General features: G+C 56.5%; 1 protein-coding gene across 3 annotated transcripts in view; it reads right to left on the bottom strand.

Annotated features, from left to right (window-relative positions):
- Positions 1-471: 471 nt before the first annotated feature.
- Positions 472-16,565, bottom strand: part of LRRC8A (leucine rich repeat containing 8 VRAC subunit A) — a 26,174-nt gene continuing 10,080 nt past the window's right edge. For 2 of the 3 annotated variants that reach the window (XM_029201757.1, XM_029201758.1), the window contains exon 3: positions 6,739-9,565. In XM_029201757.1, coding sequence (XP_029057590.1) covers positions 6,993-9,557 — 2,565 coding nt within the window. In that variant the 5' untranslated portion in view covers positions 9,558-9,565 and the 3' untranslated portion in view covers positions 6,739-6,992. Of the gene's footprint in view, positions 2,360-6,738; positions 9,566-16,565 lie in introns of those variants that run through there. The other variant, XM_029201759.1, reaches the window with a different exon arrangement.

Below are 16,565 nucleotides of genomic sequence, written 5' to 3'. Positions count from 1 at the left end.
GGAGACTGGCTGTTGGAATTACAAGGGACGGATGGGAGCAGAGTGGAAGTGCCCACTGCACAGCTGGGGATGTGGAGGGCACGGGAGGAAAGGGGCTTGCCCAGTTTGACAAAGGGGATGACTGAGCTGGGAAAAGGACCCGAGACTACTGGCTCCCATTCCAGCACCCTTCCCTCCCTCCCATCAAAGCTCGGGAGGGCCCGAACCTTAGGCCTCAGCCAGCAGAGAACGTGCTGGCTGTGGGATCCTGGTGGGGCCCACACCGGATGTGGAACAGGGGCTGCGTCCAGCTCGTGTCCGGTAGCTGCCTCCGAGGAGCTTCCGGTATCACGGGGCAGGCAGAGGAGCAGAGTTCATTATCTTCTAGGTGCCCGATAAATGGTCACTCCACAAACCAGTCCACGGGGCTGAGCGGGCCTCAGACAGATGAGGGAAGGGTCCGCCCATGACATGGAGACCTCCAGAGGCTACTTTCTGTTATAGATTTATTTGATATTTGAACCAAGTCTACAAGTTCAGACCCACGTGTAACAGATTGCTTCATGGTTGTCAGAGGCTAGTGTGCGTTATTTCTGAGGATTACATCCAATGACACGACGCAGAAAACACAAATGGACGAGTGGACATAATCATTAAGACGAGACGCTAAAACGTGCCTTAATGTCCAAGTGATCGATCTAAGGTGGGGACCCTTCTAAAGCGGGGACCCCCGGTGACTGATCTAAAGTGAGCTGGATTCCCGCCGCCAGGCGCTGAGTGGGCTGCACGTGCCAGGCGCCTGGGACAGAAACTGGAACCAGAACCTGGATAGCCCGCCCTCCCCGGCGGCAACCTCCTCACCCGTGGCCCCGCCTCCAAGTGTCCGCTGTGAAGGACCAGGTGGTGACAGGACTGACGTCAGCGGCTGAGGCCAGTAGTAGCACTAGTCAAACTCGTGAGCGTGAGGTGGGAAAACAGAGTCCGGGTGAGGGGGCTCCTCTGGGCTCCTTAACACCGCGATCAGGGATTGGGGGCGGGGGGAATGGAGCACCGTTCATCCGGGGATTAGCCAACCCGAGTCCCCTCCCTTCTTGGAAGCTCCGGAACATTCTCTTCGGCCAACAGTCACAGAAATGAGAGCCTGCCAAGATACATGGAGGAGAAAGAAAACAAGACACCAAAAACAAGACACAACAATCCCCGCCCCAGGCGGGGAGAGGAACTACAGACTCCTGGACCAAGGTCGCAGCAGATTCGGAAGACATCCTGCAGCCTGCACCCCGGGGGGAGGAAACACAATTCAGTGTCTTGCCGCTCTCCTCAAGGGGAACTGCTGTCCCACCCTGAGACCCCAACTCACTGGCCTTTAGTGTCCTTTGTTTTTTTTTTTAGTTTTTTCTTTTTAATACCCAAACCATCAATTTTTAGAGCTTAAAAAAAATTTTTTTTTTTTTTTTTACTTAAAAAAAATCTAAACTGCTGCGGCAAACCCCAGGCCTGGCCTCTCCGCCTGGTGGCCTGCTTTCCCACAGGCCGTGCCACCAGAGCCCAGCCTGGCACCTCTGGGGTGACCGTCCCACAGCTGGTTCACCCTGGACTGCTCGGCTCAAGGCTGGGTGGGCCCTAAATGGTTTTGAAACCACCAAAAAAAGGAAAAGGGAAACGCAGCCCACCCTTCCTCAGACACCCCCCATCGGAACTGAACTTTCTTGGGAATGTATAAGTTATCTGGAGGGAGGGGGTGGGAGGCGGAGAAAATAAATACCAAGAACTAAGTAGGTGTCCCTGGACCTCTGGTGTCGGCTCAGCCTCTGGGGCAGAGATGGCCTCCAGGGAGGAGGCCCTGATTGTCCAAATACTGTGCTCAGAGATGGACTACAGGTCTCTGATCTCCCCCTCAGGCGCCTGCCCCACGGGGCGTGAGTCTTGAGGAGAAAGGGGCCAGCCCTTCAGGGGTGGTCCTGTGGCCCAGCTCCTGCCCCGCCCCCACTGAGAGGCTGGGCTGGTCGTCAGTCAGAGCCTCCTGGGCTCCTGGGCCTGAAGCCTCCCCGGAGGCCCCGCTGCTGGCTGTTCTGGGCAGCCCGTGCTCAGTGCCCGTGGTGGCTCAGGCCTGCTCCTTGTCAGCCCTCCAGAGCCGCTCCTTCACCTCGGGAGGCAGAGTGTTGAACAGGTCCTCCTCCACCACCAGGCCACTGCGCTTGAGCAGAGGGCACTCGCCCAGCTCCACGGGCAGGCACTCCAGCCGGTTGCCCCGCAGCTCGATCTGGGTCAGGCTGGTCAGCTCGCCCACCCGTGAGGGCAGTGACTGCAGGACGTTGTTGCCCAGGTGCAGGGCCCGCAGCTTCCGGCACTGGAAGAGCTCCGGGGGCAGCGCCTCGATCTACAGGGAAGGAGCAGAGGGCGAAGTGAGGCAGGTGCACCTCGGACCTGGGCCTCTGGGCTTCCCTGCCCTGGGTACCAGCACCTTCTCTGATGCCCATTTCAGCTACCCCAGACCCCAGGGACCGGCACAATTTGGGCCCAAGTCTGGCTAACTTTCCCCTGTTCTTTAGGTCTCAGCTCTGCAGTCACTTCCTCCAGGAAGCCTCCCTGACCTCCTGGTAACCTATGGCACCCAACGTCCCCCGGACAGCACTGATCCCTTCCATGGTCAAACTGCTTGATCTCCTGTCGCCCCCAGACAGGGGGCTCTGAGAGGGCAGGGCTGGGTGTGCTGTGCTCCCCGCTGTCTCCCAGCGCCTAGCACCCCAGAAGCAAATCACAGTAGCCAGCTACTCCCAATCACACCCCGTCCTCCACCGCCCAGGGCTCACCAGGAGCCAGGCTGTTGGTCCTGCCTGGTTTAAGAGCAATTTATGAAAGCAGAGCAGCCTGCTGAGAAAATTCCACACCCTTAATTGTTGCTGAGAACTGGGGAGAGCTCACCAATCACTTCCCCTTCCTAGGCCTCAGTTTCCTTACCTGTCAAGTCACAGGCTGATGGTGGGTGTGGGGAACCCAGTGTTGGCCATTCAGAGCCCCCTCCTTCTGATTTTGCAAAATTTGAATAATGGGCAACACCCACATGCCACTTACTACAGGGCAGGTTCGCTCTGAGCACTGATGCTATTAACTCACTGAACCCTCGGAACTAACTGTAAGTACTTTGTAAACACTCTTTCCATTTTACAGATGGGAAAACTGAGGCCCTGAAGGAGCCAGCCTGCCTAGAGGTTCACAGCTGGAGAGTGGTGGAGCCAGGATTCGAACCTGGCTCAACAGTCCGTGCTCTTAAATGTCCACGCTGTTGATGGTGCAGCCTGGGTGGGGACCTGCCATGTCTCCTGCCACACGGGAAGAACCCCATAAAAGCCAGCTTCCTCCCCGCCCTCCTGTGAGCAATCAGCTACAAACACGAGCTCTGACTGAGCCTATTTTCCTACAACCACCTCCTTCAGATATGGTGGGCAGGAGGGACCCTTCCAGCAGGGCAGGAGCCAAGGGACTTGGGCCCGAGCCCATGTGAGGGTGACGGGGAGCTTGCTCTGTCACCGTCCCCATTTTCCCGCTGAGAAGGCAGAGGCCATGCCATGAGGGACACTGTGACTGTTTTAAAGGGGACTCCTGACCTGGGGCTTCAACGTGGCCCAGTGGTCAGGTATGGGGCAGAGGTGGCTTCCAGGTCAGCAGGGACATGAAGGTGAGAGGGCAGATGGGAAGTGGGCTCCGGCAGGACGGACGGGCCAGAGCCTCCCAGAGACCCCACTGCACCCAACACTGGCCTCCTCTGGTGACACAGACAGTGGCCAGGGAGTGGGAGAGGCTGGACCAGCAGGTGGCAGAGCTGGGGCTCACATCGGAGCCCTCCCCCTGACACGTCCCCTCCCCGGAGCACCCCCAGCCCATCAGCGAGCTCTTTCCAGGCGCGTGGAGAGAAAAGAAGGTGCCTTCGGTGGCTCAGTGCCCCACCCAGGCCACTCCTGTCCCTCGTGAGGTGTGCTCGTGCGCTGAAGGTGTGAAGTCGTTTCCCATCACCCCAATCCCGCCCTCTCCCACCTCCTCAGGGGCCTCAACGGCTCCCCCGTCAGCACTGGCTCCCCCTCAAGTCCACCTGGTCTTTGCAAAAGAGACAACCCTCCCAGGAGCCTCTCCAGGCTTCCCAACAAACCGTTTGGAAAGACGCCGTCTCTCTCCTTGGCCCGCCGTGATCTGGCTTCTGCCGCTGCCCACCCTGGAAACTACCTGGCCAGAGCCAGCAGCGGTCACTCCTAATCCACCAGACATGCAACAGTTCTCCTTTCACCGGACTCCCCCGTGGGCTGTGTGCCCACCCGCTCCTGCCTGGCCCGGCTCGTCGCCGTCAATCCCAAAGGCTCGAGCCAGACTCCCCTTCCCTCCATCCTTTCCCCCGTGACCTTATCGAGGACCCATCTTCACCCAGGAGCCTAAGGGGATGACTCCTTGGGCTTCAGGCTGACTCAACCTGGTCCCTTGGATGTCCCAATATGGGACCTACACTCTCCTCTCTGAAAACCTGTGCCTTGTCCCACACCTGGCCTCAATGACCCTCCAGCTACCCAGGCAGCCACGTGAGAAACCTCGAGTCACGTCAGACCTCTCTCTCCCCACATCCAATCCCGCCCATGTCCTGTGGATTCCACCCCCGAAGTCTCCCCCACATCCGTCCGTCTCGCCATCCCTGGCAGCCCTTGCCAGTCCAGGCCTCGCCCCCGCCTGATGGCTGCCCACGGGCTTTCCATCCACTCTTGACCTCTCATCTTGCCCCACCCCCAATACCCTCGAGTTGCAGCAGGAGCGAGCTCTCTAAATTCCAAGGCAGCATAATGCCTTCGTCGTCGCTCAGTCAATGGGAATTCGGTGAACATTTTGCTCCACGTCAGGCACTGAACGAAAGAGCCAAGGTCCTTGTTGTCAGAGGGTCGAGGGAAGGGACGTGAGACAGATTATCTGAAACCACGTGGGCAGAACAGGACGCTCCTCAAGCCCTGGCCTCAGGGGAAAGTCCAAATTCCAGGGGCTCAGCTCACGGCTCCTCCCCCTGGGCTCTCAGCTCTCTGTGGACAGAGCCTCCTAGACTCTCCCTTTCCTCTTCACCTGGCTAACTCCTTGTCCTGCAGGGCCAGATGAGATGCGCCCTCCTCCAGGAGGCCCGCCTGCCCTGGGGTAAGTCCGGGTTGAGGCCACTCCGCTGTGCCCCAGCCTAGTCTCCTCCACTGTGCTAAATGCTGGTTGCCTGTCTTTCCCTGAGAGAGGTGAGCTCAGGATGGGCAGCCGCTTGTTTGTTCCTAGGTCCCCAGCTCCCTGCTCCACACTAGGAGTGCTCAAAAAACATTCCCCAAATCAATGAACCAATGAATAACCAAACAAGTGGACGCCCACTTATCTAGGTGTTCGCTAACATGAGTTTAAACCTAAGAAAACAGAGGCCGAGGGCCTGAGCCGGGCCACATTCGCCCCTGCCTGTCCACTCACATGAAGCCCATAGCCCGGGGTGGCTCACAAGGAACCGCCAGGCCCAGAGGGAGGAAGGGAGGGGGGCTCCTGCCTAAAAGGAGGAGCCTGACTAGGACTGGCCCAAGCGAACTTTTTTCCCTACAAAGGCCTCTAGCATTCCAGTGGGCGGGGACAGGACATGATTAAGCACTGTGCTGAACTGGGTGTCAGAGGGTCTCCTTCCTCGGGACAGCGACAGCGTGCCTGCCCCCAGCTCTTCCTGAGGGATGACCTCAGCCAACAGGCATGACCTGGCAGCCATGCCTGGGGTGAGGAGCTGGGGGTGGGGACAGGTTGGGAATTGTACCCTCCACCCTCCACTGGCTGGGAAGGCCCATCAAGACCTGGTGCCCACACAGCTCCCGGGACAGAGTGGGCACCACGAGGGGTTCTTGGGATGCCCAAGGCAGCCCCGAATCCAGGGGCAATCTGGCCCCGCACTGTGCTCCGGGGGGGGGGGCCACTTGGTCCCCCTCAACATGCTAAAGGAGGTGTGTGTTTGTCCTATGCTCCCCAAATGGGGCTTCTCCCCGGGAGGCCAATTTTCCTGACCAGTGGGCCTGTCCCAGGCCCTGGAGGCGGATTCTCCAGAGTGAAGCAGCCTGGGATCTGACCTTCACCCCTGTACGTTCTCACACATGCACACAGGTATAATTTGAGGGAGGGAGAAAGGATTTGTCAAAATCTCCGTGGTTTATAGGGAGAGAGGCTTAGGGAAGACGGGAGGGGTTCTGGTGGTCAGAGGTCTGGGGTGCCTGGACCCTCCAACCTGGGTGATGTTGGAGAAGGCATGTCCTTTCCTAGAACGGGACGTTTCAGGGGCTGCCTGCCTCCAGGCTGCTGCAGAGAGCTCCTGCCAGGAGGACTCACAGGGTGCCGGGAGCAGGGTGCCCAGCGCAGGGTGGACACAGAGCAGGAGCTCCATAAGCCCACGGGGCAGCTTCATGCTGCTGCCGGCAACAGAGGCGCAGAGGTGCTGGCTGGATTGGCTCTCCCTCAGCATCCCAGCCCCCGGCCACGGGCTTCCATCACCCCTAGCCTCGCTGCGAGAGTGTCCACCCTGATACCACCCTCTTCACTGCAAGAGGGTTTCCACTCGGAGTAGGAACAAACCGGGAAGACGTTCTTTCCAATATCAACCTCCCTCTAGGGCCCCAGAAGGGGTGGGCAGGGCAGGGAGAGGTCCCCCCAGCAGCTGTGGCTTTGTTTCCACGGCAGAGGCCAGGCCACAAGGCCACAGGACCACTTGCCCTCAACCCTCACCTGCCTGCTTCCGCGGAGGGGCCCTTGGGTGGGTGGCTTGTCCAGACAGGCAAGGGGCTGGTGCACGGGAGCCGCCAGAGGTCTCGATCGTCTCCCGGGCGTGGCCTCCAGTACCACGGGCCCACAACGGTTCGCACAATTTCCTCTCCAGAAAGGCAAGTGGTAACAAACCAGCCCCAGCTAAGCTCAACTCTGCCCTCTGCCACCCTCAAAACACAGAGGGCAAAGGGTGTGAGTGGCGGTGGGAGTTGCACCAGTCACCCACAAAGTTTCTGTCCCTGGTGGGCCCATCCTGGGCTCCAAATCTGGTCCAGGACAAGCTGAGAAAGACACTGCAAGCTCCAGGCTAAGTCCCACCTCCGACGACCGAGCTCTGAGAGAGCAGGGCAGGCTGTGGACCTCCTGCCCGTGCACATCACTGCCTTCGAGGAACCCGCCCAAGGCCACCTCGGGGACAGGCCCCGCCTGACCACACCATCCCTCCTGGCAGGTGAACTCTGCCACGTTCTGCAGCAGAGACGGCCTCCCAAGCCCACAGATTCTGATTCAGCAGGTCTGGTCCGGGGCCTGGGGATCTGTATTTTCAACCAGCTCCTCCCAGGGGGTCCTGGGAACCACAGCTGAAGACTCCACACCCAGGAGCACCCCTGCCACGAGCCACTCACCCGGTTGGCCGTGACGGCCAGGTTCTGCAGGTTCTGTAGGAGGCCGATGTCAGCGGGGAGGAAGGTCAGGTTGTTGTGGCTGAGGTCCAGGTAGCGCAGCTTGCGGCAGTAGAAGAGCTGCGTGGGGATCTTCTCGATCTTGTTGCGGTTCAGGTAGAGGCGCTCGAGGTTGGTGAGGTTGCCGATCTGGATGGGGATGTAGGCGATGTGGTTGTACCACAGCTTAAGGCAGGTGAGGCGGTGCAGGTGCTGGAAGCTGATGATCTCCTCGATGGTCTTGAGGTTGTTGTCCTTGAGGTCGATCTCCTGCAGGTTGTGGAGGCTGAAGATGGAGTGCGGGATCCGCTCCAGGTCGCAGCGGATCAGCTCCAGCTCCGTCAGGTTGGCCATCTTCTTGAGGCTGTTGAGGACGATGAGCTTGGTGCCCTCGTTGTTGATGGACAGCTTCTGCAGGTGCACGCCCACGTCCGTGACCACCTGTGGCAGCTTGCTCAGGTTGCTCTTGAGCCGCAACACCTTGAGCCGCTTGAGCTCGCGCAGCCCGTCGATGACGATGTAGCGGTTGTTCTCCGCGCTCAGGTTGCCTGTCAGATGCAGCTCCTCCAGCGTCTTCAGGCTGTAGATCCACAGCGGGATCTCCTTGATGTCCGTGAACTTGATGTGCAGCGCCCGCAGGTTCTCGCGCAGGAAGGCCAGGGCGGGCGCCTCGATCTTGGCGGCCGTGTGGTACAGCCACAGCTCCTTGAGGCCCGTGAGCTGCGCGATGCTGGGCGGGATGGTCACGTCGGGGATCAGCTCCAGCTTCAGCACCTCCAGCTCCACCAGGTCGAACACGGTGTCGGGGATGCCGCTGAGCATGAACAGGTGCAGCTCCAGCTTGTCCTGCGCGTTCTTGGTGAGCCGCTGCCGCAGTTTGTCCAGCGTCCACTCGTTGTTGAGGTTCAGCTGCCGCAGCTTGTTCTCACTCACCTCCGACAGGAAGACGGCAAAGCGCTTGGAGTAGAGCGGGTCGTACTGGTCGATGAGGTGCAGCATGAAGGCGAAGTCGTTCTTGACATCGGGGATGTCGCTGTAGCTGCTCTCCTCGCGGATGGACTCGAACGAGTACTTCTTGAGGGAGCGCCGGAGCATCCACCAGAGGGTGTACACGCAGATGAGGCCGTAGAAGATGACCAGGCTGATGTAGAAGGACGCCAGGATCTTGAAGAGCGTGGCCAGTGGGTGGGCGCAGCGGTACGTGCGGTAGCCCGTCAGGCCCTCGATGTCCACGGTGCAGTCCACGTCGAACTTGATGGCGTGCACGTAGCACACGGTGTAGCAAATGATGAGGACGAACTTGACCACCTTGATGACGGTCTGCCGCATGTACAGACGGTACACGACGTCCCCCTCCTCCACGTGGGTCCGGAACTTCTTCACCTTCTCGAACAGCGCCTTGGCCTGCTCCCCCTCCTTCTTGTCCAGCACGCCCGTCTCCGAGCGGTCCACGATGCCCTGCTCGATCCGAGACTTGGTTCGCTGCAGCATGGGCACGGTGGCCTCCACGTCCTCGCTGACCGTCGACGCCTTCTTGTCCATGGAGCCGTTCATCTTGCTGAAGGCCGGCTTGGGGTCGCTCTCCTCCACCACCGTCTCCGACAGGGCTCGCGTGGTCCAGGGCGAGTCGAAGCACTTGAGCAGGATGGACACAAAATGCTCCAGCTTCGAGCTGGTGCGAGGGAACTTGAACCAGAAGTTGCTGCAGGCCAGGAAGATGAGTGTGTGCAGAAGCACCAGGTAGGGGAAGTACTTGGCGAACCAGTGCAGGCGGTTCTCGTAGCACACCGCATCCACATAGTTGTACTGGTGCCGGTCCAGGTCATACTTGATGCCCGTGGGGCCAGTGTCGGGGGTGGGCAAGACGGTGGAGTTGGGGTAGCGGGGCTCTGGGCCGGGGGCCACCCAGCCCCGGAATGAGTCGTTGCAGGAGTCCTTGGTGACCCACTTACACGGCAGGCAGATCATCTTGTCCTGGGTGACCTGCAGCGTGCCGCCAAAAACCGCGATCATCAGCATGACGATGGAGATGTAGTCGGTGAACACGTCCCACCACGGCTTCAGGATCCGGTACGCTGGCTGTGTGTCCGCAAAGTAGCGGAGCTCTGTCACCGGAATCATGGTTCAACCTGAAAGGGACCCACGGGAGGGGGTTACTACAGGGTGGCCTGGCTTTCTGAAACCCAGGGATCAGAGGCAGGAGACAGTGGACCCACTGTCCAAAACTCTACCTCAAGTCTAGCTGTGAGTCACGCTAGCTGGGCAACACTCATGGGCCAGCCCACGGATCGGCGTCTGTCCAGAAACCGTATGTTCACCAGGTGGCTGGGAAACCACCAGAGGGAAGGCAGGCAGCCTCCCCATTCCATAGACAGGAAGGCTGAGCACTGAGATCCAGGTCACGCTGACAGACTGCGAAAGCAGCCTCACAGGGACCCCCACGTTTCAGCAGGAGCATTCCTGAATTCTTGTCTAGACCCCATCCTGCTAATGATCAGACCAACCAGAGGGGCTAGTTGAAAACTTCCAGTTCACTCGGAACCAGCTGCCACGAAGCTGCGCCAGTGGTCCGAAGAGATTTATTCAAAGTGTGAGAAAAGCCAAATGCAGAAGAGGGGGCTTAGTATGAACTCACTTTTTTTTCTGTGGCTGTGCCGTGCAGTATGTGGGATCTTAGTTCCCTGTCCAGGGATCAAACCCATGCCCCCTGCAATGGAAGCCCAGATTCCTAAACACTGGGCTGCTGGGGAGGTCCCTAAATACCTGTGTTTTGACAAATGGGTCTGTTTCTGTTGGGAGAGGCACAAGGGTGCCCAGGTTATGGGACGGGGCCACATTATTTTGATTATTTATAATATTAATAGTGACAATAGTAAGTAACAAACACTTCATAAAACAGGGCCTCCCTGCAAACACCAGATGCTTCCCATCTCATCTTCCTCGGGCACGCCGGGACGGGTGAGGACAGGAGGAAAGCAAACCTAGACCCCTTGAGGGAATAGAGGTGCTCAACAGAGAACGTGTGCCAGGCACCGGGCTGGTCCTTACCATGGAATCCTCCTCGTGGGGTCCCTTTGACATCCAGATGCGGGGTCTATCTTTGGTCCCATTTCACAGATGGGATGACTGAGGCTCAGGGGAGAGTCACCTGCCCAACGTCACTCTACTACTCAGGGCCAGAGCCGAGATCCAACTCAGGCCTGTCCCTCCACCTCCCCACTCAGATCCTCACCACTGCACAGCCTCGCCGTCCACCTGCCCAAGGCCCCACGCAGGGCAGGGCCAAGAGATAGAGTCCAGGAGTTCAGCTTCCCTGCCCCCGCGGGGTTCCCAGAGCTCAGGTCACCGCAAGGCCAGCAGACACCACCACCACCTGCCCTGAGCCAGCGGCTCCAGCCCAGGGGTCAGCCCTCCTGGTGAGGCCGGGACTCACAGGCCAGGGTGAGAACCTGCCCCACAGGAAGGCCCGGGCCCTCTAATGACCAGCTGGCCCCTCACACCACCCACACTCCTGGGCAAGCAGCTGTCCAGGGGAGGGCCTGCTGAATCACGCAGCCGGCCCCCAGCTGAAAGACACCCCGACACTCCTCCCTCCCTTCCTGGCCACATCCAGGCAGGCGCCCAAAGACTGGGGGCCGGAAGGTAGGAGGGGCCAGGACGGAGGGCCCAAGAATGTGCAACAGCCTGCCCCTGGAGAGTCAGGACGAGGCTGCCAGGGCAGGATGCCAGACGCTGGGGGTGGGGGCAGCTGATGACCAGGCAGGATGTGGTTGCAACCTCACTGTTTCGGGGGAGTGGGTGTGTCACGTACTGGAGAACACTCAGCCTCTCCCGGTGAGGAGCTGTCTCCGGGCCCCTGCTGTCCTGGGGCTTTGCTTATGTCGCCTTCCTAACTCCTTCTGGGTCTGAGGTGGGAACTGTCCACAGCTCCGTCACAGGTGAGGGACCTTGAGACTCCAAGAGGTAGGAGACAGTCCCATCCACCGAGCGTGTCTGGCTCCTCCTGCCCCCCGGCCCCCAAACACCTGTCTTGAAGCACGCTCTAAGCTCTCCGTTCAGCCCCTGGCCCGTTCCTCTACGGGTAATAAATGTGACCAATAAAACGCCCCTGCCCCAGGGGGCTCTCGGGCCAGTGTGAGCATGTGGGGAGGGGTGGGAGAGACAGAGCAGTGTCCAAATAACTAGACTCAAGTCAGGGCAGGGGGGGACGGTCCTGTGCTGGCCCCCGAGGCTGCTGGTGCCTCCTCAGCCCAGGCCGGCGCCCGTTCCACTGTGCCGAGGAGGCCTCAGAGGTTCAGAGGGGCAGAGCCAGGGGCCCAGGTCACACAGCTTAGAAGGGCAGGCCCGGCCTCGTGTGGGGGACCTGTCTGGGAGGGGTCACCCTTTAGCTGCACCGTGTTTCTGCCTCACCTCTGCCACCAACTCACTGTGGGGCTCTGGACAAGTCACTGCCCCTCTCTGATGGCGTTTTTGGGGAAATCTGGAAAGAAGGTGCAGGTGCCAAAGCCCAGGCTTTAGTCCCCAGGGTGCCAGGGACCGTGCCTTCCCCACGACTGGCCCCAAGAGGAGACGGCCAGGTGGTCGGGGCAGCCCCTCTGGAGTGGAGGTGACAGGGGGCAGCCAGCAGCCGAAAGCATGTGACCTGGGTGCAGGCCAGGGCTCTGCTGCTGCCTTGGCCTCGGGCAGGGTCCTCCCTGGCTCTCAGCCTCAGGTTCTTCACAAATGTCAGGGGCAGATTCCCCGCAGGGCTGCCCGGAAGAGCCCAGGGGACTCCATGCTTCTAAAGCACTTAGGACAGAGTAGGGCAGCAGGCAGTCTGCACTGGTGTCATCAATCTTCAACCTTTCCTCCAGATGCTGCTGGAGGACAAGGGTCTACCGCACACAGCAGGTGCTCAATAAAGGTATCAAGAGAGCACCTGAGGAGGGATGGGGAAGAAGTGGGGCGGGGAAGAAGTGGGGCGGGGAAGGGCGGGGCCTGGGTGGTGGGTGGGGCCACAGCTTCAGATGGGCGGGGCAAGGGAGGAAGCTGAGGCAGCTTTGGGTCCCCTCCCAGTTCCTGTGAACACGACTCCCCATTCCCACCTCCCCAGCCCCTGGCAACCACCATTTTCCTTTCTATCTCTATGAATGTGACTACTCTAGGTATCTCATACAAGTAGAATTATAGAATATTTGTCTTTTTGTGACTGGCTTCTCTCACTTAATATAATGTCCTCAAGGTTCATCTATGTCTTAGCAGGTGCCAGAATTTCCTTCCTTTTCTAGGCTGAATAATATTCCTCATGCCCATTTTATAGATACGGAAACTGAGGCTTGGGGAGAGAAGTCACGTGCCCAACTTCACACTGCCTGTCAGGGATTAGAGGCCACCTTCAAACCCAGTTCTGGGGTGGAGCACTGACAAGTAGCACTTCTAGGAAGCCACTCAGATGGAGCAGATCCCAGCTGACAGCTGCCCCAGGGTACACCTGGGGGTGGTCAGGAAAGCACCATAAGGGAAAAGGGGCCTGTTTTCCTAGTTACGGAGAGTTCCCTTTTCAGGAAGTTTCCTGTAGGCAGTGCATTCATCCCTTCCCTGCACTGAGGCCTCCGGTCCTCCGCAGCCAGGACTGCCCCTAGCAGAGGTGTGCAACAGCTTCTCTCCTGGGGCCTCCGTTTCCCCGTCAGGAAGGGAACAGAGAATCTGTCATGGATGTGCCCACATTTTGTATAAGGTGGTCAAGGTACCAAGGGGCACGTGATCCAGGCCTCCACCCACCCTGACACCTCCCTTCCCACTGGCACCACTACAGACACTCCCTGGTCCTGGCAGTACCTGCCTACAGCCAGCAGGGAGGGAGAGGTGCCTCCAGCAGCCAAGACTTGGTTCCCCATCCATAAAATGCACGTGGTAACAGATGCCCTGCCAAGCTCTCAGGACTATCAGGAAGTCACAAGAGTGAGGTTTCCCCGACAGCCTGTGGGGGGGATCTCAGGCAGGTGGAGAGCAAGGAAGAATGGTGATAGGAGCTTGGAGGGAGAGGGCCAGCCGGGCCAGCCTGGGCTCTGCCACTCAGCAATGGAGAGACGCTGGGCAGATGACTTCACCTCTCTAAGCCTTAGTTCCCCCATCTGTGGAATGAGGCTAAGACAGATGCAGACCTGGCCCCCGACAGCAATCCTGACTTCAACAGGCAGTCGATGGGTAGATGAAAAGAGTGCAGAACCTGAGCACGAAGGAAGGAAACGGAAGGAGAAAAAGCACCCAAGACGCCTGCCCTGACACCTGGCAAAGGGGCAGAGTTAGGTGGGGCCAGGCACAAAGGAGGCAGGCAGAAAGCAGATCCTGGTCCCTTAAAGAAGCCTCTAGAATACAACAGGGCCTTTTCAGCAGAATAAAGGAGCTCTGTATGTAATGCCATTTTGGAAAAAAGCGAGAGCCAGAATAATAAATAAATACAATCCCATGCTGATAAACCCTGACCAACTTGGGGAATGGCTCCCTCTTAGAGTGGGAATAGGAGGCAGGATGAAAGGAAACTGGAATTTTTTACCAGCATGCCTTACCTTTGTGATTGAAAAGTAGTACAGAATTTAAAATAAATACAGTCTAGAAGAAAAGAAAGAAAAAAATAAGCTCTCAGGTGGAGAGTTCAGGTGTTCTTTTGTGGCTCTCAGAGGGCAATCTCGGGAGGGTGATGGGGAGTCGGGTCAGATCAGATCTCTGCCCCAAGAGATGGAGAATTTGCAGAGGATCCTGAATAGAGGGCAAAGATTAAAGGGTTGAAATCGAGGTGGCTGAGAAAGACAAAAAGGCCCCATGCCCTGCTGTCCTCTGAGCTCCAGTCCAGCTAATCCTCCTTCTTCCAGAACAGATGCATTGTTTAAAGCTACAGACTGTGCCCTCCTGGAGGTCAGGGCTTGACACCCACCAGTGAGGTGGGGTTCACCCTGGCTGTACCAGGTAAAGCTCATGGGCAAGAGACCACCAAGGGGTGGGGATGGGGGTAGACTGGGAGCCCTACAGGATGGGGACCACTCCAGATTCATCCCAGTCTCTGTGCAGAGCCCGGAATACCGAAGGTAGAGTAAAGGTTTGCTGAACTGGGCTGAGCCAGGAGAGAGAGGAAGTAGGAGGGAGGTTGGCAATTGTCAGGGAAAGACTCTAGGACAAAGGTTTAGTCACAGGAACGTTCATCACGGTGTTATTTATACCCCAGGAAAATTGGAAACAATCTAGATGCCTGTTACTGGGTGATTGGTAAATACCTATTAAATGATCAGATGATAGAATACTATGAAACAATGAAAACATGTTAGAGCAAAACACTTGATGACATGACAAAATACGTTAAATGCAAAAAGTAGGTAACAAAACTGTGATAGAGTAAGAAGCCTCCTGCAATAACTTAGACGTATATTTGAAAAATATTGGTGATGAGATCAGCCTGCTGTTTATAATCTTTTTTCACCCCAAACTTACCTCTATTTTCTGTTATAAGCATATGTTACTCAGGTAATTAAGAAAAAAGATTAAAAAAAATCAAGATTCCAAAGGATCAAGAATAGCTAAAACAATTCGGAAGAATAACGTGGGAGGAGACTTACTATAAAGCTCTAGGAATTCAGCCAGCGTGGTGCTGATATAGGGATGGATGGATGGACCAGAGGATTGGAAGAGCGAGCCTAGAAACAGACCCCAAAATTTCTGGAAACTTAGACATGACAGTGTCTATGCAGGTTCGGGGGAAAAAATGGGTGTCCAGGAAAGGAGCTGGCTTAGTTACTCACATGAAAAAAGCATAGCCCCATCTACCTCCTTACAGGAAAATAAATTCCAATGAGTTAAAGACCTAAATTAAAACTTGAAAGTGTTTAAAGAAAAATCTAAGAGACCATCTCGATGGCTTTAAGACAGGGAAGGATTTCTTATCACAAAGAATAAAAATCCTTACCGGAAGAGATTGATCTATTGATCACATTAAAGTTAAAATGCATGCACATCAAAGGACATAATAATAAACAAATGAAAAGAACCCACAGACCTGGAGGAGATATTTGCAATAGGTATAACTACCAAAGGATTACTATCCAGAACAAATATACAACTGTTACAAATATATGAAAAAGACAATCCAACAGGCAAAAAATGGCAAAACGTACAGCTAGACAATTTATGAGAGAAAAATACAAAAGGAAATTCATGGATGAAACAATTCTTAATCTCATCACTAATAGGGGAATGCAAATTAAGACAGTCACATGCCATTTCGCTCCCTTGCGATTGGCAAAAATGTTGAATTCTTAAATGGGGAGATAGAATGTATGTATGCATCCTCCAACGGAGCAATTTCACTTCTAGGTAAAGATCTTAGAGAGTCACTTTACACATACGCATGAAGCCACAGACAAGAATGATCACTCCGGAGCTGTTTTTAATAGCAAAAAATCAACAACCTAGATGTCCATCAACAGGAGAAAGTATAAATTGCTCTAAGCATCCGGTGAAATGCTAAAGCAGTAAAGTTAGTGAACTTTAGCTACACGTACCAACATGGACAGGCCCCAAAACAATGCTGAACCCCAAAACAAGCTATAGAATAATACATACCTTATATAAGGTTTTCTGTAATGTACATATCCAAGTGTAGTGAAGGTATAAACACATGCACGGGGGCTTCCCTGGTGGCGCAGTGGTTAAGAATCCGCCTGCCAATGCAGGGGTCACGGGTTCGAGCTTCGGTCCGGGAAGATCCCACATGTCACGGAGCAACTAAGCCCATGTGCCACAACTACTGAGCCTGCGTTCCAGAGCCTGCGAGCCACAACTACTGAGCCTGTGTGTCACAACTACTGAAGCCCTCGCGCCTACAGCCCGTGCGCAGCAACGAGGACCCAACACAGCCAAAATAAATAAACACATGCATGGAGAGCCCCAAAACCAAGATGCTAATTTCATCTAGAGAGGGAAGAAAATGGGATTGGGGAAGAGGCTTATATTGTGCCTGAGATGATTTGAGACAGGGAGAGAGAGAAGGTGTGTGTGTGTGTGTGTGTGTGTGTGTGTGTAGATGATTTGAGACAGGGAGAGAGAGAAGGGGTGTGTGTGTGTGTGTGTGTGTGTGTGTGTGTGTGTGTGTGTGTGTGT

The sequence above is a fragment of the Monodon monoceros genome, unplaced genomic scaffold (assembly GCF_005190385.1).
Source record: "Monodon monoceros isolate NGI ecotype Baffin Bay Population unplaced genomic scaffold, NGI_Narwhal_1 Super_Scaffold_5, whole genome shotgun sequence".
Lineage (NCBI taxonomy): Eukaryota > Metazoa > Chordata > Mammalia > Artiodactyla > Monodontidae > Monodon > Monodon monoceros.
Note: the sequence above shows the minus strand (reverse complement) of the source record. Positions and strands in the feature narration are given on the sequence as shown.